Here is a 21,934-nt window from a genome sequence, read left to right as displayed (position 1 = left end):
GGCTGTGACACCTTTCTCCCACAAACTATTTCCTTTTGCTGTCTTCTCAAGATGTGTAGAACTTCACCCTTTGGTGGATGTTTCACCATCTTTGGGCTTGTTTCCTTTCCTTTAACAGTCTACTTCACAAAATTCTCTTCTTTTCAACCAGGAAAGTACCTGAAATATCCTTAGGATAATGCTTAAAATCTTCTTGGTATTCTTTTCTTTAGACACAAGTTCTTCTTTCTTTGTTGTTGTTCTCTGTCTACTTCCTTAAAAGACTATCTTCTCTTGGTACAAGGATATGGTAGAAATAACAGTTTACCACTTATAGATATGTTCAAGTTAGGGGAGCTGAGGAGATTTTCCTAGAAAGGAAATATCTGGCAGTTGTTTTGCTTTTTTTCTAAATTCAGAATCATAATTTTTTCTCTAATCTGGCATTTAAAGGAATCCAAGAGGAAAAACAAACAGGTGCCAGTCTCTCAGAACTTAGAAACATGTGCGGGGACTACAGCATTGTATTCCAACCAGAAAACCACCACCTATGGTGTCCATTTTCTAATGGTTGACAGAGGCATGGAATATTTCACTGATAAATGTAACTTTCAACTCATTCATGTCATAAAGACCTTTCAGGCCAGGAGTCCTGTTTTCTGAGAGATTTATTCTGTTGAGTTCTGACTTTACCCACCTCACCATGAGTGACTGGGAGTCTAAAAATTAGACATTTCAGATGAAAGGACACAATACAGAAATTAATTTTCCAACTGCCTATGTGTTCAGCTTGTTTGCTTTTTTGTTTTAAATGACAGTCCACCTGTCTAGTCCATAGACAATAACAGCAGTTGCCAGATTTCAGTCCTTATTCTCTCATTTGGGAAGACAACTAGTCCATGACTAAATCAGTAGCACCACCCTGTCACCTCTCATTCCAGTATTTTATTTTATTTTATTTTATTTTATTTTATTTTATTTTATTTTATTTTATTTTATTTTATTTTATTTTATTTTATTTTAATTTTATTTCATTTCATTTTTCTTCTGTCCCTGGAAAATTAAGCTTCCAGTCTTTTCACGCAAAAGGAATTGTCAAAAACTGAAAAATTTTACTGGGGTTGGGATGGGGTGGAGTGGAGAACTCAAGTTGCATGGTACTGGTCTATTTGCTAGTAAACTGTTAGGTTAGCCGTTGCCCCTAAATCCTTTTTGGACACAGTGACAGATTTCTAGCATCACCTTCATAAGCCAAATTTTTAAATATTTTAGAACTCCCATCACATTAATATTTCATCACTCTAGAAAAAGATTTAGATTCTAACGGTGATAATAGCAGCTTTTGTCTCAAGTGTTACAGATTTTCTGACGAATACAGCAGGTTGTGATCATATTGATATCAACTGAGATAATTTTTGTAACTAACTTTTATAGATAAAACCATCCTGCTTTCATCACGCCAGATGCATATTCCCCACCAATCCAAAAATGTTAAATGCATAATTGAATTTCCTTTCCTCAGGGCATATGATTTCATAACCCAGGGCATGAAAGGGTAAGAAGAGTCAATTGACAACAAAATGTCATGCCTGTCCAAACATATAAAAGGTCAGATCTCCTCCATAGTTTGTGCATCGTTCTCCTACTTTCTACATTAATGTTTATGAACCAGTGATCTATCAACCCCTGCAAAATCAAGCAGTAGATACTCTGCAGCTAACAATTTTTTCCATACTCTCTGCATGGCACACTCAAGCACATATGGCTGACTTGCTGAAATTTCTAAGCCACACTCACAGCTAGCTGGAATGTTATTATGAAAAAAGTAGTATGACTTTATTTCTGACCAACAGTAGGTTTCTTTAATGAAGTTTTTTGGTGTCAGAAGATGTGAAGCAAGCTCCTCACAGAGTATTGTGAAGATGTGAATTCTCACGCTGAAATTCAGAAGTCACCACCAAGTCAATCAAAGTCTACCAGATTATATAATCCTGGAGCTTGTTGCCTCAAGAAGTACTGCTGTATGTTTGAAAAGTATAAAGGAAGTAGCACTCAGCATGCCTGCTCAACCTGCCATGAAGGTATCATACTTGTTCTGCAACACAGGCAGGCCTCTGTGGTTCAGGATGGGATGAAGACAACCAAGTGCTTCTCACTACTTCCACTTGTATTGAAATCAATTAATCTAATTTATCTACTTTCTTGAAACAGAAGATACTGAGGCTTTTCCAGAGCAAGAAAAGCCTCTGCTATGTGCAAATATATGTACTGCTAGCCTAACACTGGTTCTGCCTGATGAACTTGTCCAACAGTATAGCAGAAGGCAGTTCTTTGAAAGATGCGCTGTGAATGCTAAGTTGCTAGCATGTCTCTTCATAGCCAAAAGCCAAATGCGTGTGCCAGCCTAACATAGGAAACAGCCTGATATCCAACAGCTATGACCTCATACTTCAATACTGACATATTCTCACATGGTATCCCTCTTATACTGAAACAGAAATATTGATTTTAAAGGAAAGAACAATGGGCCATTGTGAACTCTTAAGTTCTCAGTGTGCATTTGATTGCATGCAAGCAACTGAAAGCTCTAGATAGTTCTTCAGAAGCAGACCCATAGCGAAACTGCAGGACAAGACCAAATACAAATGGTTGTCTGCTGTCCAGAAAACAACAATCTTTCCAGTATGATGCTTCTTATAAATCGTGTGTAGAATTTATAGATACAAATGTGATCGATGCCAGTGTTTCTCTCTAATAAGCAGTGGAACCTACCAGTTAAAGGAGATTCTCATCCTGCCTTTAAACAGTTGTTTGGGTTAAAGTACTGTATTATTTTGAGGCCTCTTGAGGTGGCTGACCAACATTCAGCATACATAAAAAGCATAATCTTAAAATATGCCTAAGAACCTGAATGAAGTATGACCAAAGTTGATCGATTCACTTCTATGCAGTTTGATACAGAAATGCTCTTAATTTCAATGACTGTGACTCAGATTCATCTTTCCTGCGTTTGAGCTCGCTGAACGTTAGACAACTTGCTTACACAAGATGCACTCAGTGGACAGTACAAGGAATGCCCAGAACATAACTCATCGTCCTTCTCTTCCACATTGATTTTAAGATGGATAGTGCCACAATTCCTTAATACATACGTTAAAAACATTATGGCAAGCAAATGAAGTCACTCTTAACACTTTGTTTCTACAGCATGCCCATCCAAGAGTAAATTCCACTTTGTCTGTAAATAATCACAAAAGGTAAAGACTCAGAGACAGTAGGAACTGGAAATATTTACGGAAGGAATTAAAATCGAAATTGTAAGTTTCTTTCAAGCTACTGATCATGGAGTATTAAAGAAGTATTGTTGCTTTATCATAGTAATTGATTTTTGTTTCACATTAAATGACATTCTTATCCTGCCTAAGATGCTAATGCAATTTGACAACAGCAAATACCACAAGATCACTTAGCTTATTCATGTCACCAGCAGGGACAAATGCATAGCTTTACAATAATGACCTTCCTAACATACTAATTGCTTCCAAAATGAAGGACTGCCTCTGTGTTTTTGTCATGGAAAGGAAGAATTCATTCTCATGTTGTCTTTTAAAATCTGATTTTTTAAAGAAAACAATTATCAAGTTTATAGGCAGCAATTCTAAACTGAAACACTGGGTATACCTCATAAAACTCATATTTTTGTAAGTTTCCTATGAAATACATGAATTTATAAAATCTTCCAGCTTATTTCAATATCAGTGTGATGTGATACTAATGAGTGATGAAAGTTAAAATTATTGCAGGAAAAAAACCGTTCAAAGTAAAATTCTTGTACACATCAGAAACCCCAAGACTTCATTTCAGCTTTCTACTTATTTGCAGAAAGCTGTTCCAGCCTGTGACAGACACTTTGGGTCTTTTGTGGATGGGACAGGCTCCAGAAAATAAATCCCTCTTCTGACCAAGTGCCTTGAAGAGAGGTCCCCTCAGAAGACGAGCGCTCTCCAGCTGCAGCCGGAATTATGGAGCAAGTTGCTGTAGGTGTGGGAGGTGCTGCTGCTGCTGCAGCGCAAGACCTGGGGAAGGAGCACTCACAAAGAAAGCACGCAACAACCACTCGCCCTTGAGCAGGGAGCGGGTACATTTGTATATGACCCTTTAATGTACTTCAAATCAAATAGTTTTAAAAAATAAATTAAAAAAAGCTATGAAATAAGCAAAACAGGTGCAGGGTTTCATCACACACAACTTTTCTCTTGGCCTATTAGTCCATTACAAATAGTAATGACACTTTCCTGCATTTTCTTGTAAAAGAAAGTGGAAGCATAGATGAAAGTGTGTTAAGATACTGAACGATAGTATTCGCGTGTAAAATGCTTCATTACAAACATATTTTGAATTCTAACTATATTCATATGATCCCAATTACTTTAAACATAATTATATACTGTGATATGCACCTCTCCTCAATTATGTTTACAGCTAAGGCTAATTTTAACTAAATTAAGAGTTCATTCAAATTCACAGAGTATACACATATTTTGTGGCTTTTTTGCAAACTATATTACTATTGTGCAAAACAGCAAAGTGTTACATATATCTTAAGCTTTCTATAACAATAAAATGTGTACCTTTAGACTGATACTAAATAAGCATCATATTTGTTATTGTGTTCTACACAAAATATTTGCAGAATTAGTAAGAAGTTTACTGCCAGCTTGTTTTAACTTTCACTTGACCTTCAGTTTTCTTTCCAAAAAAAGGTTTCTGTATTCATACCTACATTCCTGTTGAAGATGGGGTTAAACTTGTCAGAGGCATTTTAATAAAATACTGAAGACCTCCTCTAATTTATGGCAGATATATTTTCAAGAAGGAAAATGCTGATATTATCTTGGTTATAAGCTCGCTGCTGAAATGATTTAGATATTCTTTTCCTTTCACACAGTATCAGTATAAAGCTTTTCTTTGCAGGCAATGAATTATAGTTGACACTTCAAACCTATTCTATCAGTATCTTCTAGTTCAGAAAAATGAGAAAACATAAATATTTATTCTATATATACAGAAGAGACACAGGACTCTGATAAAAATGATCCATTACGGAACGATGAATAATTGTTACATGTGTCACACTTAGAACAGCAAAGGGCGAAAAAATTTGCCACTTTTTAATATGAGGATCTGAGGTTATTGTGTAAATAAAAATGCAGTCATTTTATCATATTGAGCTGATAAGTGTTTAAGCCCAGTGATTTCTGATGACATTCACTTCATGACTACATGGATGATGAAACTGCTTGATACAGATCCTTGGTCTGATTTTGATAAAGTCTGTTAATGATGTGCTTTAACAGTGGAAAAAATATTTTTGCAAACAGCCTTCCTTTTTCCCACTTTATACGTGCAATACTTCTCTATCTTAAGTTTCCCAATTAATAAGAATAGAAATTCATTTGTTCCATTATGCAATCTGTTTACTGTCTTCAATCCTGTTTCTATTACTAACTTAAGTTTCTGTATTATACAGAGAAGTAGAGACTATTATAACCTGCTGCATAATAAACTGTAGAAGAAAACCAGTGAAATTTCCAAATATTTGAAGCAATATTATGTCTTATTATTTTTTAAAAAAAAAAGAAAACCTCTCCTATTAAGTGAAAATCCTAGTCAAAATGTAGCAAACAGAACTAATACAACTTGATTTTTTAAAATTTTTTTTATCCACAACATTTTGTTTTATACCAGAAATGGAAGTTCTCCAATTTTTCTTCAGTGCTTTTAAACATACAGACTTGACTGCAAAACTGAAATGTATTCACAATACAGACTACAGAGTTAAATATAAATGCTCAAAATGACAAGCTCTTGGGGTAAGACTGCCATGCTAAAAGTATAATATATAATTGCACAGAATTATTTGCTAATTTGTATTATGGGAGCTTCACAGACTGTAATATAAAGACTCCTTGCTTATTAAATTCAAATTAAAATGCATATTGATTTAAATGAAAATCAACTAGAATTAATTCAGTAAATAAAAATCAGTAAGTTCTAAAGTTATGATACTCTTGAAAAATTGGCTAAGCCGTCTTCTGAATGTGCTACATTTGTATTAAACAGTGAACTATAAAACAAAATTCATAGATGCTAATTCAGCATGAAAAAACCCAAACCTGAAACCATGCCATGTATGATATATTGTATCTGAAAATTTTTAAATTTTGAGAGTATTTCTCAGCTTCATTACTCTACCCAGACACTGTCAAGTTAACTTTTGGCATAAAGAAATAAGAGCTGCACTGGCTAACAACAAATGTTTATCTAGTCCAGTTTCTCGTTGCCTTCAATGGCCACAGGCAGACACCCAGGGAAGACTGCAAGATGAAGGCTAGAACAAATCAAATTTATCCCTATTAGTTTCCCAAATTTAATGTTATTTACTAAACGCAATAACCTTTGAGATAAAGAAATTTCACCCAAAATACTTTGTATCATAGAAGAATTTAGAAAACACAGACTTTGGGAACAGTAATATTATTTTAAAGAACACTATAAATTGTTCTACCTCTCAAACAGAATAATTCAAACAGAAGTTTATTTTCAAATTTCTCTAAGTGTTCAGTGTTTCTACATGAGACCTTGAGACAGGGATGGAGGCATCAAATGTATTTCCCTCCACGGCATAATGAGAGATCTCTCACGGTGTCATGCTTGTGGTGAAGAAGGAACTTTACTCAGTCTTACAAGAACAGGGTTTGGGTTTGGTTTTTCTAAGTTTTTAAGGTGCTTCCCCTTTTTGAATAACTTGGTGCCTCTGCAGACAGTGAAAGCTTTCTCAAATAACAACATGACCCTGAAACTGGGTTATTTTTACTTTGCTGCTTATCAGACTAAAATATGAACAATGGTGACTTTTGGATTATCTACAGGCTCTAAAAGACACTGCATTATTTTTGCCTCTATCCCCATTTCAAGTAACACCCTTGAAACTATAAAGAGGCTGTGAAAACAAGCAACGTTTTGCAGAAACAAACATCTAAAATTTTGCACAGCATACACACACATGCACACAAATTATTTTCTATGGGTGACTCCGTTTTTAAATGCTGACTTACTGAGATCTTTTTCCCAGAGCTAACTATATACATAAAGACAGTCCGAAAATGAGAATAAAAATAAGCATCTAAAATGCAGAAAAATTTCTCTGCTCCTTTCTTTATGTCCTTTTCATGCTTTCTGCTTTTCATATCTCCTCTTCCATTTTCAGATTCAGAGCTACATTAGAATAAATATGCTCTTATTCTTGAATTTGTGTTTAATTCTCTACACTTCTCGGAGAAAATATTTTCTAAATGTATGTCTTTATCCTCCCAAACTATGAATATTTATCTTCATAATACCCATCCTGGGTGACCAATATTAGATTAACTGAGTTTACCTAGAGTTTGCCTACATGCAAAACGTCTATTGAAAATTTGGAGAAAAACGGAGTCAAGTACAATCAAAGGTTTGGAAAACATATGTTAAAGTGGAAGACTGATAGCTCACAATCCATAAAGGCTTATACAGTGAAAAGAAAATCCAAAACAAATCTGTCTCTGATCTAGCTGACAAAGACAGAAACTGAACTAAGACAAATCCAGACTAGAAATTAAACTAATATTCAACACTGGAGCTCATTAGCACATGAAGTAAATTATTATTCAGGGGCTTAGGTTCACTCCATATAATTTGAAACGGTTTTAATGAAGATGGATACCTTTTTTGCAAAAATATGCTTTTATCCCCATGAAATTTAGAAGTACTATGGCATATACTACATAATAAATTAAACTATCTGATAATAATCTCTTCTGGCCCTCTGATCTATGAATTTTAGAGAACAAAACCTATCTACTGATTAATAAAATTGAAATTATCACTAATATTTAACACACTAAAAAAACCCCTCAACTAACCAAGGATACAGGGAAGACTTCAATTCTCATTCACTTGTACAGATTTAAGGCAACTTTCTAGACTGACTGCTCATTTTGGAATTTTGGTTGTAAATCTACCCCAAATTAGAACATACTACTTAAATTTACTCCGCTTTTGGAGAGAGGATGCTCAGGTTAGAGTCTTAGATTTGAACATGGCTCTCTGTAACTTGTGAATCCAAACCAATAGTGACAGTTTTCCAACAAGGAAGGTGTGGCTACACCTCTGTGCACTAATACTCTGTAAAGGTTTCTTCCAATAAAGGTCACAAAAAAAGTCACAAGGATACAAGCACACGTATACTGCTTTCTGTGCACTCCAATGACTGCTGTTCTTGATTGCAAATCAGAGTCTAAATTTTGTGTAACTAATCACCTGTCTGAAAACCTTAGAAGTAGTAATTGATCCTAATTTGCAGAAAGAAGAGCAGGATTTTCATTACTTACAACATTAAGCAGTAGCTCTTAACTTTAGTCTATCTCCTGAACAACCCAAATATGACAAGCCTACTCTTGTGGGCTAAACTGTGAGGAGAGTTGTAAAATGAGGAAAAAAGTGCTCCTTTTGAATGGACAAAACCAGAAGAACTGGCCAATACACTAATGCCAGAAACATTAATGTGTATTTTGAGAGTTATTTTAATTTCATTTCTCTAGAGCACTGAAACCACAATGCAGTCTCACTGTCAGTCCCAGACCATTTAATTGCAGGCTGTGACTAAAGAGGGAGGTGGTGGTCCACAGCTATGCATTCCCTCCACCCCCTATGGATGTCACCCCATGGTCTGCCAGATCAGCCCACTGACCCAGCTCACGCACCTTCTGGTCCAACAAGAGCAGCAGGCAGGCTGCGGGAACAGACCGCCCTTGCAGCAGCCCAAGCGCGGGCTTGGGCTGGTGTAAACTGGCTGAGGACTTGCTCTGCTGACCACTGAACTGCAGAGCACCTCCAGACTCTTGTCTTAGCCAGCAGTGTCCCCTAGGTTAAAGCCTACTCTGAGTGCCCTGAAAAGCCCCCTGCAAGCATCTTTCGCAGTGAACAATGGCACAATCTACAGAGGTTTAGATAAATAATTTTATCCAGCTAAGTTGTGCAGTAGGCATATCTCCACCTCTTTTGTGTATATGGAGAATACAGAATAATACCAAATCAGTCCTTATGAGAGGACACAAAGGTATCTTTATTGACAGAAGGCATGTGTACTAATTTCCTGTGCTGACTTCTATCAATTTAAACAAGAATCTTACCAGAGCTAAATAGATCAGGCCTGGATAAGGGAGAACCAACTTCCCAAAGTTACCACTCCTCATCCAGCCTAAGTCTCTCTGGATTTAACTGTATTTTTCGTGTATTTTCATTAACATTTGCACAGTTTCTACATCCCATAACTGTAGCATAGAATATATAGTTCTGGGTATCTCAGGTAATCTAGAGGTTCTGGGAGACTAAGATAGTTGAGTAGCCACTTTTAAAAATTAAAAAAATTATTATAGAAAACTGTTCACTTAAGAAATTTACCAAGTCAGTGAGGGATATGAAAGATAATGGTATGTGTTAATCTACTTCATAGTCTTCAGAAAATACATACTTGGCGTCAACAAATTTAGTTTTAATTTATGTTAATTAGGGTAGATTATATATGAGACAAAAAATTCACATTAATAGTAGAAAGAGCTATTCTAATAAATAACATCACTGATCCTACTGTGTTAAAATATTTAGGTAATATGAACTCTTTCTATGTCTAAATTTCTGCTTAACAGTGAGAGAAATTTACAGAAACAATAGTTTGATGAAGCAGCATTGCGACACTACTGGGATTGCACTGCAGTTCAGAGATAACCCTGAAACAACTGGATAGGGAAAAATCTATATAACCTACGTTATTAATGACTACTGACTGACCTCTGCTTATCTTCACTACCTTAAAGATGACATTGAAATTTTCAACTCTGCTCAAGCTTCGTTATCTGAAATCTAGACTATAATAACTTAAAAGGGTTCTGATGATATTTTCAACCTGTCATATTAAAATAAACCAGAAAATTTCTGATATATCACCTAGAAAAAGGATCATTGCTCTGTTCACATAGTGAAATGTAAAGTCTAATATTTACACTGCATACAATGACGAGAGAATGTATTTGCTTAATTTTTTATTCAAATATTACAGATAAGAGAGAAGATAACAAATCCCTCGAAAAAGCAAGAAAAAAGAACAGAAAGAGTGTGTGCATAACATATTGAAGAGTTACATTTACTTTCCTCCAGGAAAGAATTTCCATTGTGTATCACATGTGCCACACAGCAAATTACAACAGTGGCTTATGTGACATTGTACCATGCCACGGCATGAATATCTCAAAACAATCCAGTCACAGCTGACCAGATAGTGCACACAGGTACACTGAAGTCCACTGACATCAGTACAGCTACCAAAATATACAGCATGTGGGAAAGAACCTTCAGCTTGTACAACTTGCTGCTATTTTCCCACCGAAAGCTTGCTTAATTCTAATTTTTTATTCAATTTTCCACTCACTTCCTCTAGCCAAAAAAAAAAAAAAAATTTAATGATCTAAGCATGTTGTTTAAGCTGAAATCAAAGCTGCTCTTTCTTCTTAGAATTTAACTAATTGTTTAACACTCTATAACACTTTGAAGTGGCCAAATAGAACATGTTCATTTCAAATTGATTTTACAAAAATTAAAACTAATTTATTTTGTGGGCAAGGTGTTAAAGAAAAACAATATGTCTTATTAAATGTACAGTAGCTGTAGTTTAATTGTTTCTTCTGAACCCATCCTTTTTAAAGAATGTTTCAGAATTTCTTTTCAAATAAAAAGAAGTTAGTATCATTCAAGGGAAGATTTTCTTTTTTTTCTTTGAAGGAATGAAATTCCAACTTATCTGTATTCAGAATATGAATACAAATTTGTACACAAGTGATTCTAAATGCCATTGGCTTCCCGTCTTCAATGCTGCTATTTTTCCCGAGAATGTATCCACAGATCAATGAGCCTTTCATGTGATCTGGAAATGCCAAAGAATAATACCTCAGGGAAAATACTGTTTTCACTTGAGTTAAAATACTCCTTTTTACAACAGAAAGCAAGCATGAAATCCTAAAATCACTGAGGATGCCATCCAGAAAATCTATATATATAGGGAAAAAAATTAGCAGAGAAGTAATAATTGTTCAGACAAATTAATTTCAAACCAAAGCCATGGCAAAATTAATGGATCTCACAGATTAATAAACTGCTCATTTGGCAGCATTTAGTGTGGCACACTTGTGCATGTTTCACCTTTTTTCTCTTACTTTTTATTAATTATGGCTACTTGGAATTAATGATCTTCAGGGTACACATCAGTGCATAGCAAGATTGATGAACGCACCCCATGTGTTGGAGTCACGTGGAGGGTCTGTCCCTGCACAGCATCTGTGCTGTAACCCTGTACGTTTTCCTGCAGTGAACTTGCAGGCACTCCTGACAACAGAAATGCAGCTGAGGGAGGAAATTCCAGGAGCGTCTCTCCTTTCCCCTCCATCACTGCCTGACAAAGACATTCTTATGTTGACGTGCAAGTATGTACTTTTGACTGGGTACTGCTTGCTGCACTGTGCTGTCTTTCAATCCTTCCCCCTTTTCTTTCCCCCAAAGGAGAGCCTGATACCAGATTATAACCCTTATCTAACTTTTATAGTGTGATTTTCTCCGTGGTCCATGTGTAGACAGTGGTGTCAATTTCTGAATTTAATTATTTGGGTATTGGGGGTAAAATACCACATCAGTTATTTTCTAAATTTCTAGCACACTTTTCTTACTGCTTTTAGAAACATGTCTGAATGTCAGACTGTAAGAGTAGGGATTCTTAGCTTTTGACATGTTTAATTGCCTCTGCTTTGGTTATTACACAATAGATATTTTCGTCATCTAAATATAATGTATCTTTGTGAAATCCTTTACAATATGATTTCAAACCAATGAATGCCATTTTCTATTTGCCTTTAATTTCCTCTCAATAGTAAGTTCATCAGAGTGTAACAATTAATTAACTTAATTAAGCTAACTTAATTATGTTCTTTCATAGGTCAATATGTAGAGCTACTCAGATTAATAGCAGAGCTTGTAAAGTTAATCTTCTTGTATAATGCAAATGATGCCAAGTCATGTATTAAATACCTTCCTGAGTAATAGATGATATAGGACTGAATGTACTTTAAAGAAGGGCAGAGACTGTGAAAAGGTTAAATAAAGAAAAATGTCTTGGATTTGTGGAAATTTTAAACAGACCTAATTCATTTCTTAAATTAATAATGTTCTTCTAAGAGGAGCCCTTATTCTATAAGGCCATTTACAGCTTAAATAGACATAAATAAATTTTTACTTCAAACGCAGAACTGCATGACAGCACTTTCCAGCCATCTTGTGACCTTTATGTTTTGTTATTAAGGAGATTACATAAAACAGTCATGTGAAGAGATTAGACGGAAAATATGAATTCCTAACTCCAGAGCATTTCCATGCTTACTGTATTTCCCAGTTTATTTTACAGAGGAATCACTTCAGTAGTCAAAGGTATTATGTTCTCTGTTCATCATTAATTCACTTTTAACACAAGTTAGACTCTAAGGCTTTTTAGGTATGTGGCTTAGCATTTTCATTATGAAATATTAATGGGAACTACAGTAATCATAATGATTACTTGTAGAAGCATAAAAAGTAAAATCAAAGAAATCTCCTGAGTGCCAAGTGATCTGAATAGGTCACTCAACTTCTCTGTTTTGATAAATAAGTATGATGGTTGGAACTGACACTCTGACACGAGGAGTTGGATTATGGGCCAAATCACCAAATTTCAGCCAAGTAACCAAATTCCAGTCTTCTCTAAAATGAATCTGACTTACATCCAGAAAATATTCTAAATACACAGCAATTTCAGATCTATAATCTGTTGCAACTCTGTTGCCACTCAAAGAAAACAAAGAGGATGGATGCAGCAAATCTTTCGTGAGGTTCTTTGAACAGGAGTATAAAGGAAAAGGCTCTGAAAGTGTGAAAACCATCATTGCTCAGAAGTTTTAAAACCAGAATAAAGTATAAAGAAATGCACTGGAGGAATCAATCTTATGTCAGCTAGGGGATGGATGACACAGATGACCTAATATGTTTTCTTCTCTTTGTTAAAGAATGCCATGTAGTATTTGTGATGTTGCACAAAATGAACATCCTATTCTCAAGTGTAGCAGCAGGTTCAGAGTACAAATCAACCTCTGTTACGAAATCTCAGTCCTATAACTTCTGATATAAAGGGGGATTATTTATCTGTGATACAGAATAACTAGTAAATTATCACTCATGATTTTTTCATCAGAAAACAGTCTGTACAGCATGGAAATTTCCAGTGACTTTTCTGACCCTGAAAGCTCTTCAGAGCTTTAAACAAAAGAGCTCTTCAGAGCTTTAAACAGAAAAATTTGGTGTTCAAGAGTAAATACGCAGTCCAACCCATTCTGTGTGGGGAACTGTATTTTTTTTTCAATTAACAGTGTGTCAGAAAGAACAACATATTTATAGCAAAAAGAGTCTGATGCATTTCTTATGTTAAATGAGCTCAAGCTAGCAGCTATACAGAACAGAGGGAAAATATTGTTCTGCCTATGAAGTTTAGAAAAGAATGCACAGCCTTTTCATAAGCACAAGCATAACAGCTTTGCATTTATACATATAGATAGATATAAAAATGTATATTTAATATTTTCTTGTGTTCTCTAAGACTGCAAATCATCCTTCTGCTTCTTGCCAATGGTTATTCTACATGATAATGGAGTTATTTTCTCAAATAAAAGATGTTGGCGATGGAAATCAGGTTATCTAAGTCTTCTAATAATAGCAGATGAAGAAAATATCACATGAGCATCATTACAAGCTCTGCCATGGAATTACTTTTTACTCAGTTCTTTCAGAACATGTTACATCATACTTTGCTTAAAAAGCAAACACCTCAGTATAATAAAACAGCATAAGGATGAATTGGATGCTCTGGTGATGAAGTTTGTAGCTTTGTTTTTGGTTTTTTTTTTACCAAAAATCTCTTTTCATACTAACTTGAAGAGGCAATGGGACTTGTTGGGAAACATTTTATCCAGAGATCAAAGAAGGAAGATAACTCAAGAAACAAAAGGTAGTATCAGCTGCTAATTGTGTTCATATAAGCTAAGAATCATTCCCTTTGTTTGTATACGAAATAATGTAGATGGCTGCCCCTGATTTTCCAAGAATAATGCAATGATTTTAACACTGAATTCTATAATCCTTTTAAGCTGTTTGTACCATATTTGTGACTAATGCATATGACTTAAGTGTAGGACACATCTTTTCCTACAAAACAAAACACTATACCTCAGCTGTGCTTTACTAATGGAAAAAAGTCTGTGCTCTCTCCAGATAAACTGCAAGCACCTAATGTCTAATAGTTCAGAAGCAGATTAATGGGTACCTGTCTTATCTTTCTTCAGTTGAGAATCACAACACTTTGCACAGCTTTTATAATTTTAATACTGTACTCAGAAAGCACCACAGATACATAAGCTACTCATGTTCATATGCTACCATCACACCATTCATATTTTACCCTAAAATACTGCGGAACATATATGTATGCTTTTTCACCGGGGAAAGTAGGGGGGTGGTTGGTTGTTTAATTCATTTTTTTATCCAAAGTATAAAATGGCACAGCATTTCATCTGTATCCGTACTGCTCTGGCAATGCAGCCATTCAGAAAGAACCACTTTGTTAACCTCTAGGCTTACACTATTAAAACATGATTAATTGATTTGCCACAGGATCGGCAAAGGAAATTAACATACATAACTCATGTATTTCTGTTGTACTTCTAATTAAAGAAGAGGATAGGCCCCTTATGAGACTCAGGTTTAAGGGAACTGTCAAAACTAGTCTCTTCTTACTTAGATAACCAACCACTGACACCACCACTCCCCGTCGATTAAAATGCTGCTTATGAGAAACGATACAGCCCACCCATCTTGCTCTTTAGCCACTACATGAAAAAAAGGAAAGTAAAACTACTTTAATAACAAACCTTTGCTTTCTTCAATGCCAGTGTGTATTCATCTAAAAAACCTATATATTTACTCAAAATACCATAACTGCCAGATGCACAATGAAAGCAACCACAGAAAGCAGAGTAAGGGTCATGAAATCTGATTCATCTGCCTTTTGATTTTATCAAACCATTACAGTGTTCAAGCAAGCCTATTCATATATTTAAAACATTTTAAAAGCTCTGAATCTTAAGTAATCGACATGTCCAGAGAATTTTCTTTCATCAATTCATGGCAAAGAATGTGTGATATCAGAGACATAATTCAAAATATTGTCTCAGGGCATGCTGACAATAATGCAGTTTTGAATTCTGAAATGGCTGTGGGGACAAAATTCCTATTTTAAGTACTACTGCTGGAGGAAAACTACCAAAACTATATAATTTAGTATAACATTCTGTGAAAAGCAGTGTTATTCTACAGTTTCATAAGAAACTGCTAAGAAGGTCTAATGAAATGACACTGAAAGTAGGATGGCACGCATCCGTCCCCTTTGAAAGACATTTTTTTCTTTTAATTCCAATTTGTAAAAAAGAAATATATAAAATATTAACTCATCAATCACACAGGAAAATTCCTTATTTTTGTATGGATACTAATTGAAATAATTCAAACATTCAAGGTATCTTTCTAACTTTAAACTGTTTGATTATTTTACAACCAAAAGTGTTTCTGCATCTGAAAAACACTGACAAATTAAACTTTCTGAAACTTTTCTGAATCCTTCACAGGTACAAAAATTTCACAGGTATCTAAACACCTGACATGCTAATTATTTCTGCAGTGGCTTTTGCCATATACCACATAACTGAACACTGTTCCTATCCCCCAGAGAGTTAAATCTGACTTTAGAGGATGAAAAGAGGCTGGGAAGAAGGGACCAGTTAAAAAGAGCGGATGCCATCCTGTCCTCCTGTTGATTAGATCTCAGAATTCTATTTCTACTAGAAGGAATGACTGGACAAGAAAAACAAAGCCTCATCTGAGTGATCAAATGACATCCCACAAAAAAGAAAAACGGATAACACAAGTAACTGAGTGTTAGATTCAGACTTGGCCTATCTATGAGGAAAACAAACTGTAAGCAGGAAAAAACCTATGTTTTATACAAGTTAATGTGGCAACTCATGGGATATTCCTTACTTTCTCTTACTAGAAGTTGTCTCTTCTCACATTGGCAAGTCAGAGGACTCTTTTTGAACATCGATTTCCATATCCTCCTAAACTGTCCTCCACCTTCCTGAAATCCTTAGATGTCAGCCATTGTGCCTTCTTTGAACTTTTCCCCTATTTCTCTTTTCCATGGCTGCATTTGAGCTTTTCCTTAACTGCCTTCTCACCAATACTGATGGGTTCAATTCAGATGAGACATACAAATGTATGTATACAAATAATGCATCAGTTAGCAGCTGTAGATAATTCCAAATACTAACTCATTAAGCAGATACTGAAAGAATATAAGGGAGTGATGTACCAGGAGGCTTCAAATAAAATGAGGAATAAAAAAGGCATTAGTTGAAGCAAAGCTCTGCAAACACGTTTTTTGACCTGTTTTTTTTAGGGTGTAATTCACAAATGTTTGTTTACCATGCTGACTTACCCATGTGTAAGTTAGATGGGTGGTTTCATGGTAGATTCTGAATTTGGAAATTCAGCATACTGGTGCTCCCCTCTCAAGGTTCCCTGCAAATCCAACCACAAAACTCTTTCTGACTCACCTCTCTCTGTTTTTATATAAACTGCAGTAAATATGATTGGAGAAAGTCTCATTGCCTTATAAAACACACATAATACTTTATGACCCCACATTCAGTAAAACAGCTTCACCATAAACTATTACTGAGATATTTAGTAAAATTCAAAATGTATACTTCGATTCTCTGAAGCTTCCTCTCCCCCCCCCCAGTTTAGCTAGTTTTTATTTCACAAAGGCATACTCATATTCCTCTCATTCGCCTTTTAGTAACCACATTTCATTCCTCTTTCTGCAGCACTTTCCCTCTATTTTTATTTTTAAATATCATCTGTGCTCTCAATTTTGATTTATCCAGTGGAATGAGATAAGTTGGCAAAACTGAGATTTAAGAGGCAGAACCCATGGCCCTCATAGACTAGAGGTCCCTTTGCTACTCAAGAATATAAACAAAAGTAGTACTAAAATCTTGTATTACTCTATCCTCATGACTGCTTAGAAGTGATAACCTGACTTCCTATCTTAGAATACGTGACGATACTCCAAAATAAGTGAAGTACCTATTTGGTCTTAATCCAGAAGACACTCTTAAGAATTCTCCTGGCCCTGTACTGCGGACTTCCCTCTTCTTCAGACAAATTGACAAGACTATCAGAGGAAAGGAGAAATTCAAGAAGGTATTTGATAATTAACTAAAGGTTGCACTAAAGAACCAATAAATGGCACTGTATTTCCTATGGCTATTTCATACTCTACTGGGAATATTACAGTCAAAATAAATCTAAGAAAAAATCAGGAAAGACTAGTCTTTATATTACCTGGTACTTACTTAGGATATCTTTAATAGTAACAACTAAACTGTTTGAGGAAGCCAAGATTAAGAATGTTAATGCTAGTACAAATGAAGGATCTCCTTCTCACAGGAAGGGTTAATTTAAGTATAATAATTGTTCTCTGAAAGGATGATGGCCACTGTAAAATAAGTTGTGAATCTTAATTCTGCAGATAACCTCTCCTCCAGCTATGGTGTACTGTGACAAGTATGCATTGCAGGGACAGAAAAAAGCCCAAGTCATTGGCTATTTTATGGAACTACCTTACAAGCCACCACCTTTTCTTATAACAACAGGGAGTATGGATTTATGATCATACGACATAATTATCATCTAGTATAATTTTTTTGGAAAACAAGGGCACAAAAAAAGGCTCAGGATTAGCAAGGGTCTTTCCTTTGCACAACAAGTTAGCTGTATTTAAATTTAGTGAAGGATGACAAAAGTTTTATATCTACCTATATACCTATGTACAGATTTTACTCCTGACTCTTTAGTGTCATAAAGTTTAATTTGCCAGAATCTAACAGGACTTCCGTTACTGTCATGGCACGGAAGACAGGAACTAGGAAAAATATTTTCCCAATCACCGATAATAAGAAACAGTATTAAAAAGGTAGCAGATGGAACATACTTGGATTATAAGTACTGTTAATCAAGGTCCTGAGATTCACCATGGTCTTGCATGTTGTTGGTATGGGAGAATAAAATTGAGCTTTAGCTTTAAAAAGTCTCTGCTATGAGTACAACACTAGGCATGAAAAACAGAGGCAAACGTGTATCCCCCAACAGTTAATCTTGAAAAAGAATAGACACAGAATGTCCTACCTCTTCTGGACGTTTCTGTGCCACCGATACCAGCTCTTCAGAGCTACTTCTTGAGGTAGAGGGTACCACATTACCTGGGGCCTCTGAGACCACCTCATTTGACGGCTCGGAGTCCTGAGGGCAACAGAGACAAATTGACCCCTCAGCAGCGTGTTGATGTGGCACGCCAAGAAAATGAGACTTCAGAGGACCTGTGCTCTAAGCACAGACAGAGAAATGAAAAATACTTGAGCTTTAACTCCTTTCACCCTGGGCAACTTCTTTTACCCCACAGGCAAAACCATCTGTCAGATACTTTCTCTTAAAATGGTAATACTTTCTTCACAAGAGAATTATAAGACTTATTAAATAGCTATATAGCATTCCGAATTGTGAAGTTCTGAATAAGCATGCTTGTTTTGCTCATACCTACCCCTGCTCCTGAACTGCAAGGAAGGGAATATTACATTTTATCCCCTTACTCAATATGGATGTTCCTGCAAAACAGGCGGGACAATGCTAGAACAACCTCCCACAAATGTATTTTATTAATCACTGCAAATCGATATAGCACACAACCTGGTAAAGTTAGAAAAGCTAGCAGAGTTGGATGTCTATTAGTAACTTTAACACTACAGTAAAATAAATAAAATCAGAATTCTTAAGTAGTTTATATTCTACTTTCCACGTTATCTTGACTTTGCAATGCAACATGACTAGATCAGTCAAAACAAAGACCACTTTAATACCTTCCTTCACTGCTTCACAGGGTGGTTTTGATAACTGCATTGAGATATTTTATTACAGAGGGAAAAAAAAATCCATGAATTGGTACTATCTCTACTGTGGATATTGTAATGCTCATTACAGAAGATATTTTAGATGTCATCGCTTGGCAAGCAGAATATGTGCTTTTGATTTATCGCTTTCTCTCTACAGTCATTAATCGCAAGGAATCAAGATTATACTTTTGGAAACTGCAAGCTGCAAAGCTCATTACTAAGCTTTTCAACATAACAACCTCTAAAAAGTAAATTAAAATTTCATAATGAAAATATTCAGCATTTGCCTATAGCCCAATGTATGTTTGGACTGCTGCAAGGGTAAAAGTGAACACTGTGGTCCAACACCTGTCACTGAATCATATGGAGAATCACAGGTAAGAACAGGTATTCTAAAAGAATTAATAAATGAAGGGGGTTGCTGGAGGCTAGAAAGTTGGAAAAATCTCTTTGGGCCTGGAGAGGGAATACTCTAGTGTCTCTGCTTCATATACCTGTTCAGGTTAATCCCTTTAAAAGAGTTTCTGAGTTTAAATATTTCAAATAAAGCTTTTTATGCCTTTCTCATTGCACCAGCTGTGATTTAGAAAAAACATGTTCTGGCCCATTCTGTGGTTTACAACCTTAAGTTTAAGGTTCGATATGAGGAAGACATTTTAGGAAAAAAATCACCTTTCAGCAACGACTAAAGAATACTATTGATTAAAATGCTGACAATGAAGTCCGAACTCCCATTGCACTGAACTGTTCTATGGGCATAAGCACTGGGTCTGTGGAAGAAGGAAAAATAAGATAACTTGGTAGACCTACCATCCCAAATAATTCCATGACAGGAATAATAAATCACTATTTTTCATCTCAGTTCCTCAAAAGAATATTAGTACCATGGCTAAACACAGTGAACTACAAGGAAAAACATCTTAGCACTCTGATATAAAAGTCTGATTTCCCTCTGCCAACTGTACGAAAGACCCATGCTCTATATGCCATCAAATTAAGCTTTGTATCATGTTCATCCTGACAGCTCGCTGTTTTCCCTAGCAGATCTGGACTTGCACAGGCAAACATCCTCTCCCTCAAAGGCCACCTCAGTTTGGTTTCCAGTAAACTATAATGATGAGATTATCTCTTCTTGTCGACCCAATTAGCCATGAACTGATCCTGAGTACTGAACAGTACTGTTTTGTCCTCTGATTAATAACTGAAAAGTTAAATCACCACCATGCAATTTATCAGCTCATTTTGTTTCCAGAAGTTCTTCTGCGCTACTTACAAAACCAAAAGTGACAAACACATCTGCTGGAAGAAAATTGCGTACTTGTCTGATTTCTTTGGTTCAGTGATTTCTCTGCTTGAATTCTGCCTGTCTTTTGTGTCTGAACAAACTTTCATTTTGTTGCTATTACCTGTGGCCAGATAATTTTTTTTGTTACTTGTGATTTTTGAAAGTAATAAACGATGGTTTTCAAAAATGTCTGAGCAACTGCAGTTTGGTAAACATACATTTCTGTTCCATTCCTTGCCTCAACAGGGCTAGCATGTCACGGATTCTCTTCCCCCATCAAGTCTCGAGTATCTTCTTTTCAAGCAGCTTGGCTATTGTTCTCAATAGTTTTCTTAAGAACCAGCTAGCTAATATAACACTTTAATTTTTAAGGAGATGGATGAAAATCAAATTTATTTTATTATTCAGAAACCAAGCCAAGAAAAGGTGTCTCCTCTTCCAGCTCCTCTGGTTTCATTATTTCTTTTCACACTGCTGTTACTTCTTAGAAAAACCGTACAGAGCCTGAACATACGTAAGAAAGGCAATCTATGCCGCACTGAACTAGTCTGGCAACGTATGAAGTACAGCTTTCAGAAATAAACACATTCAGTAAGTGTAATAAGATCCTTTCATGTAAGGTACAATGATAAAAATGCTGCAAGGTGCAAGTGAGAACTTTCATAAAGCTTATTCTCGGTCTGTTATGAGTACATGGCCAAATAAGCCACAGTTCTGGCAACAAATCCTGGCACCTTGACTTGTGTTTAGCAAACAAAACAACCTGAAAAATACTGGCATTGTTTACTTATGTAAATAAAAGCAAAAAATCTGTATCTCTGACCTGAAACAACACTTTTATTGAAGAACTGTTAAAACCAAAAATGTATTAAAAAAATTATTTAAATTAGCTTCTTGTCCTTCCTAACTATTTTGAATATTGTAATATACTGGAGTGACTTTGCAAAAAGTCACTTCTTTCTTTTTCAAGGCTTTGTATGATGAAAATCCTGTCAGTGGCCCTTCTTATTGATCTTTGAGCATCAACTGTACCAGCGATGGACACAACCGATCATGGACATGTAACCTACACAGTAAGTAATTTGGTACACATCTTTTCTAGTGCTTAAGCCCTTCCATTTCATTAAAATACTATATTTTCCAACCTACATATGAAAGCTCATATATCTGCATTTTCAATTTGGATAGATCAAAGCATAGCTTTCTAATTGATCATGATATTTAATTACATTAATTAAAAAATTATGGGAGAAGACTAAGCAGTACTTCCAGTTTCCTGAAAATACAGAAATTCTTTATCAAAATATAAGTGCATCATAAACAAATAAATTCAGAATGCTCAGTAATCACATTTTTCCTGTAAAATACTGATTTTGATCAAAGCTCCTCAGCACATGAACCGTCCTGGACTTATGAAACCTTGAAGAGGAAACATAAAATG

The 21,934-nt window shown here is 35.5% G+C and overlaps 1 protein-coding gene across 3 annotated transcripts in view; it reads right to left on the bottom strand.

Moving 5' to 3' along the window:
• Positions 1–21,934, bottom strand: part of PHF14 (PHD finger protein 14) — a 169,355-nt gene that overhangs the window by 15,522 nt on the left and 131,899 nt on the right. Inside the window, exons 18-19 of one of the 3 annotated variants that reach the window (XM_074900339.1) lie at positions 18,448–18,561; positions 16,694–16,776 (exon numbers count right to left, since the gene is read on the bottom strand). The exons of 1 other annotated variant lie outside the window; for it this stretch is intronic. In XM_074900339.1, the coding sequence (XP_074756440.1) occupies positions 16,705–16,776; positions 18,448–18,561 (186 nt within the window). In that variant the 3' untranslated portion in view covers positions 16,694–16,704. The remainder of the gene's footprint in view (positions 1–16,693; positions 16,777–18,447; positions 18,562–21,934) is intronic. One more of the 3 variants, XM_074900338.1, reaches the window with a different exon arrangement.

The sequence above is a fragment of the Athene noctua genome, chromosome 2 (assembly GCF_965140245.1).
Source record: "Athene noctua chromosome 2, bAthNoc1.hap1.1, whole genome shotgun sequence".
In the NCBI taxonomy this organism is placed as follows: domain Eukaryota; kingdom Metazoa; phylum Chordata; class Aves; order Strigiformes; family Strigidae; genus Athene; species Athene noctua.
This window is presented reverse-complemented; position numbering and strand designations above follow the sequence as displayed.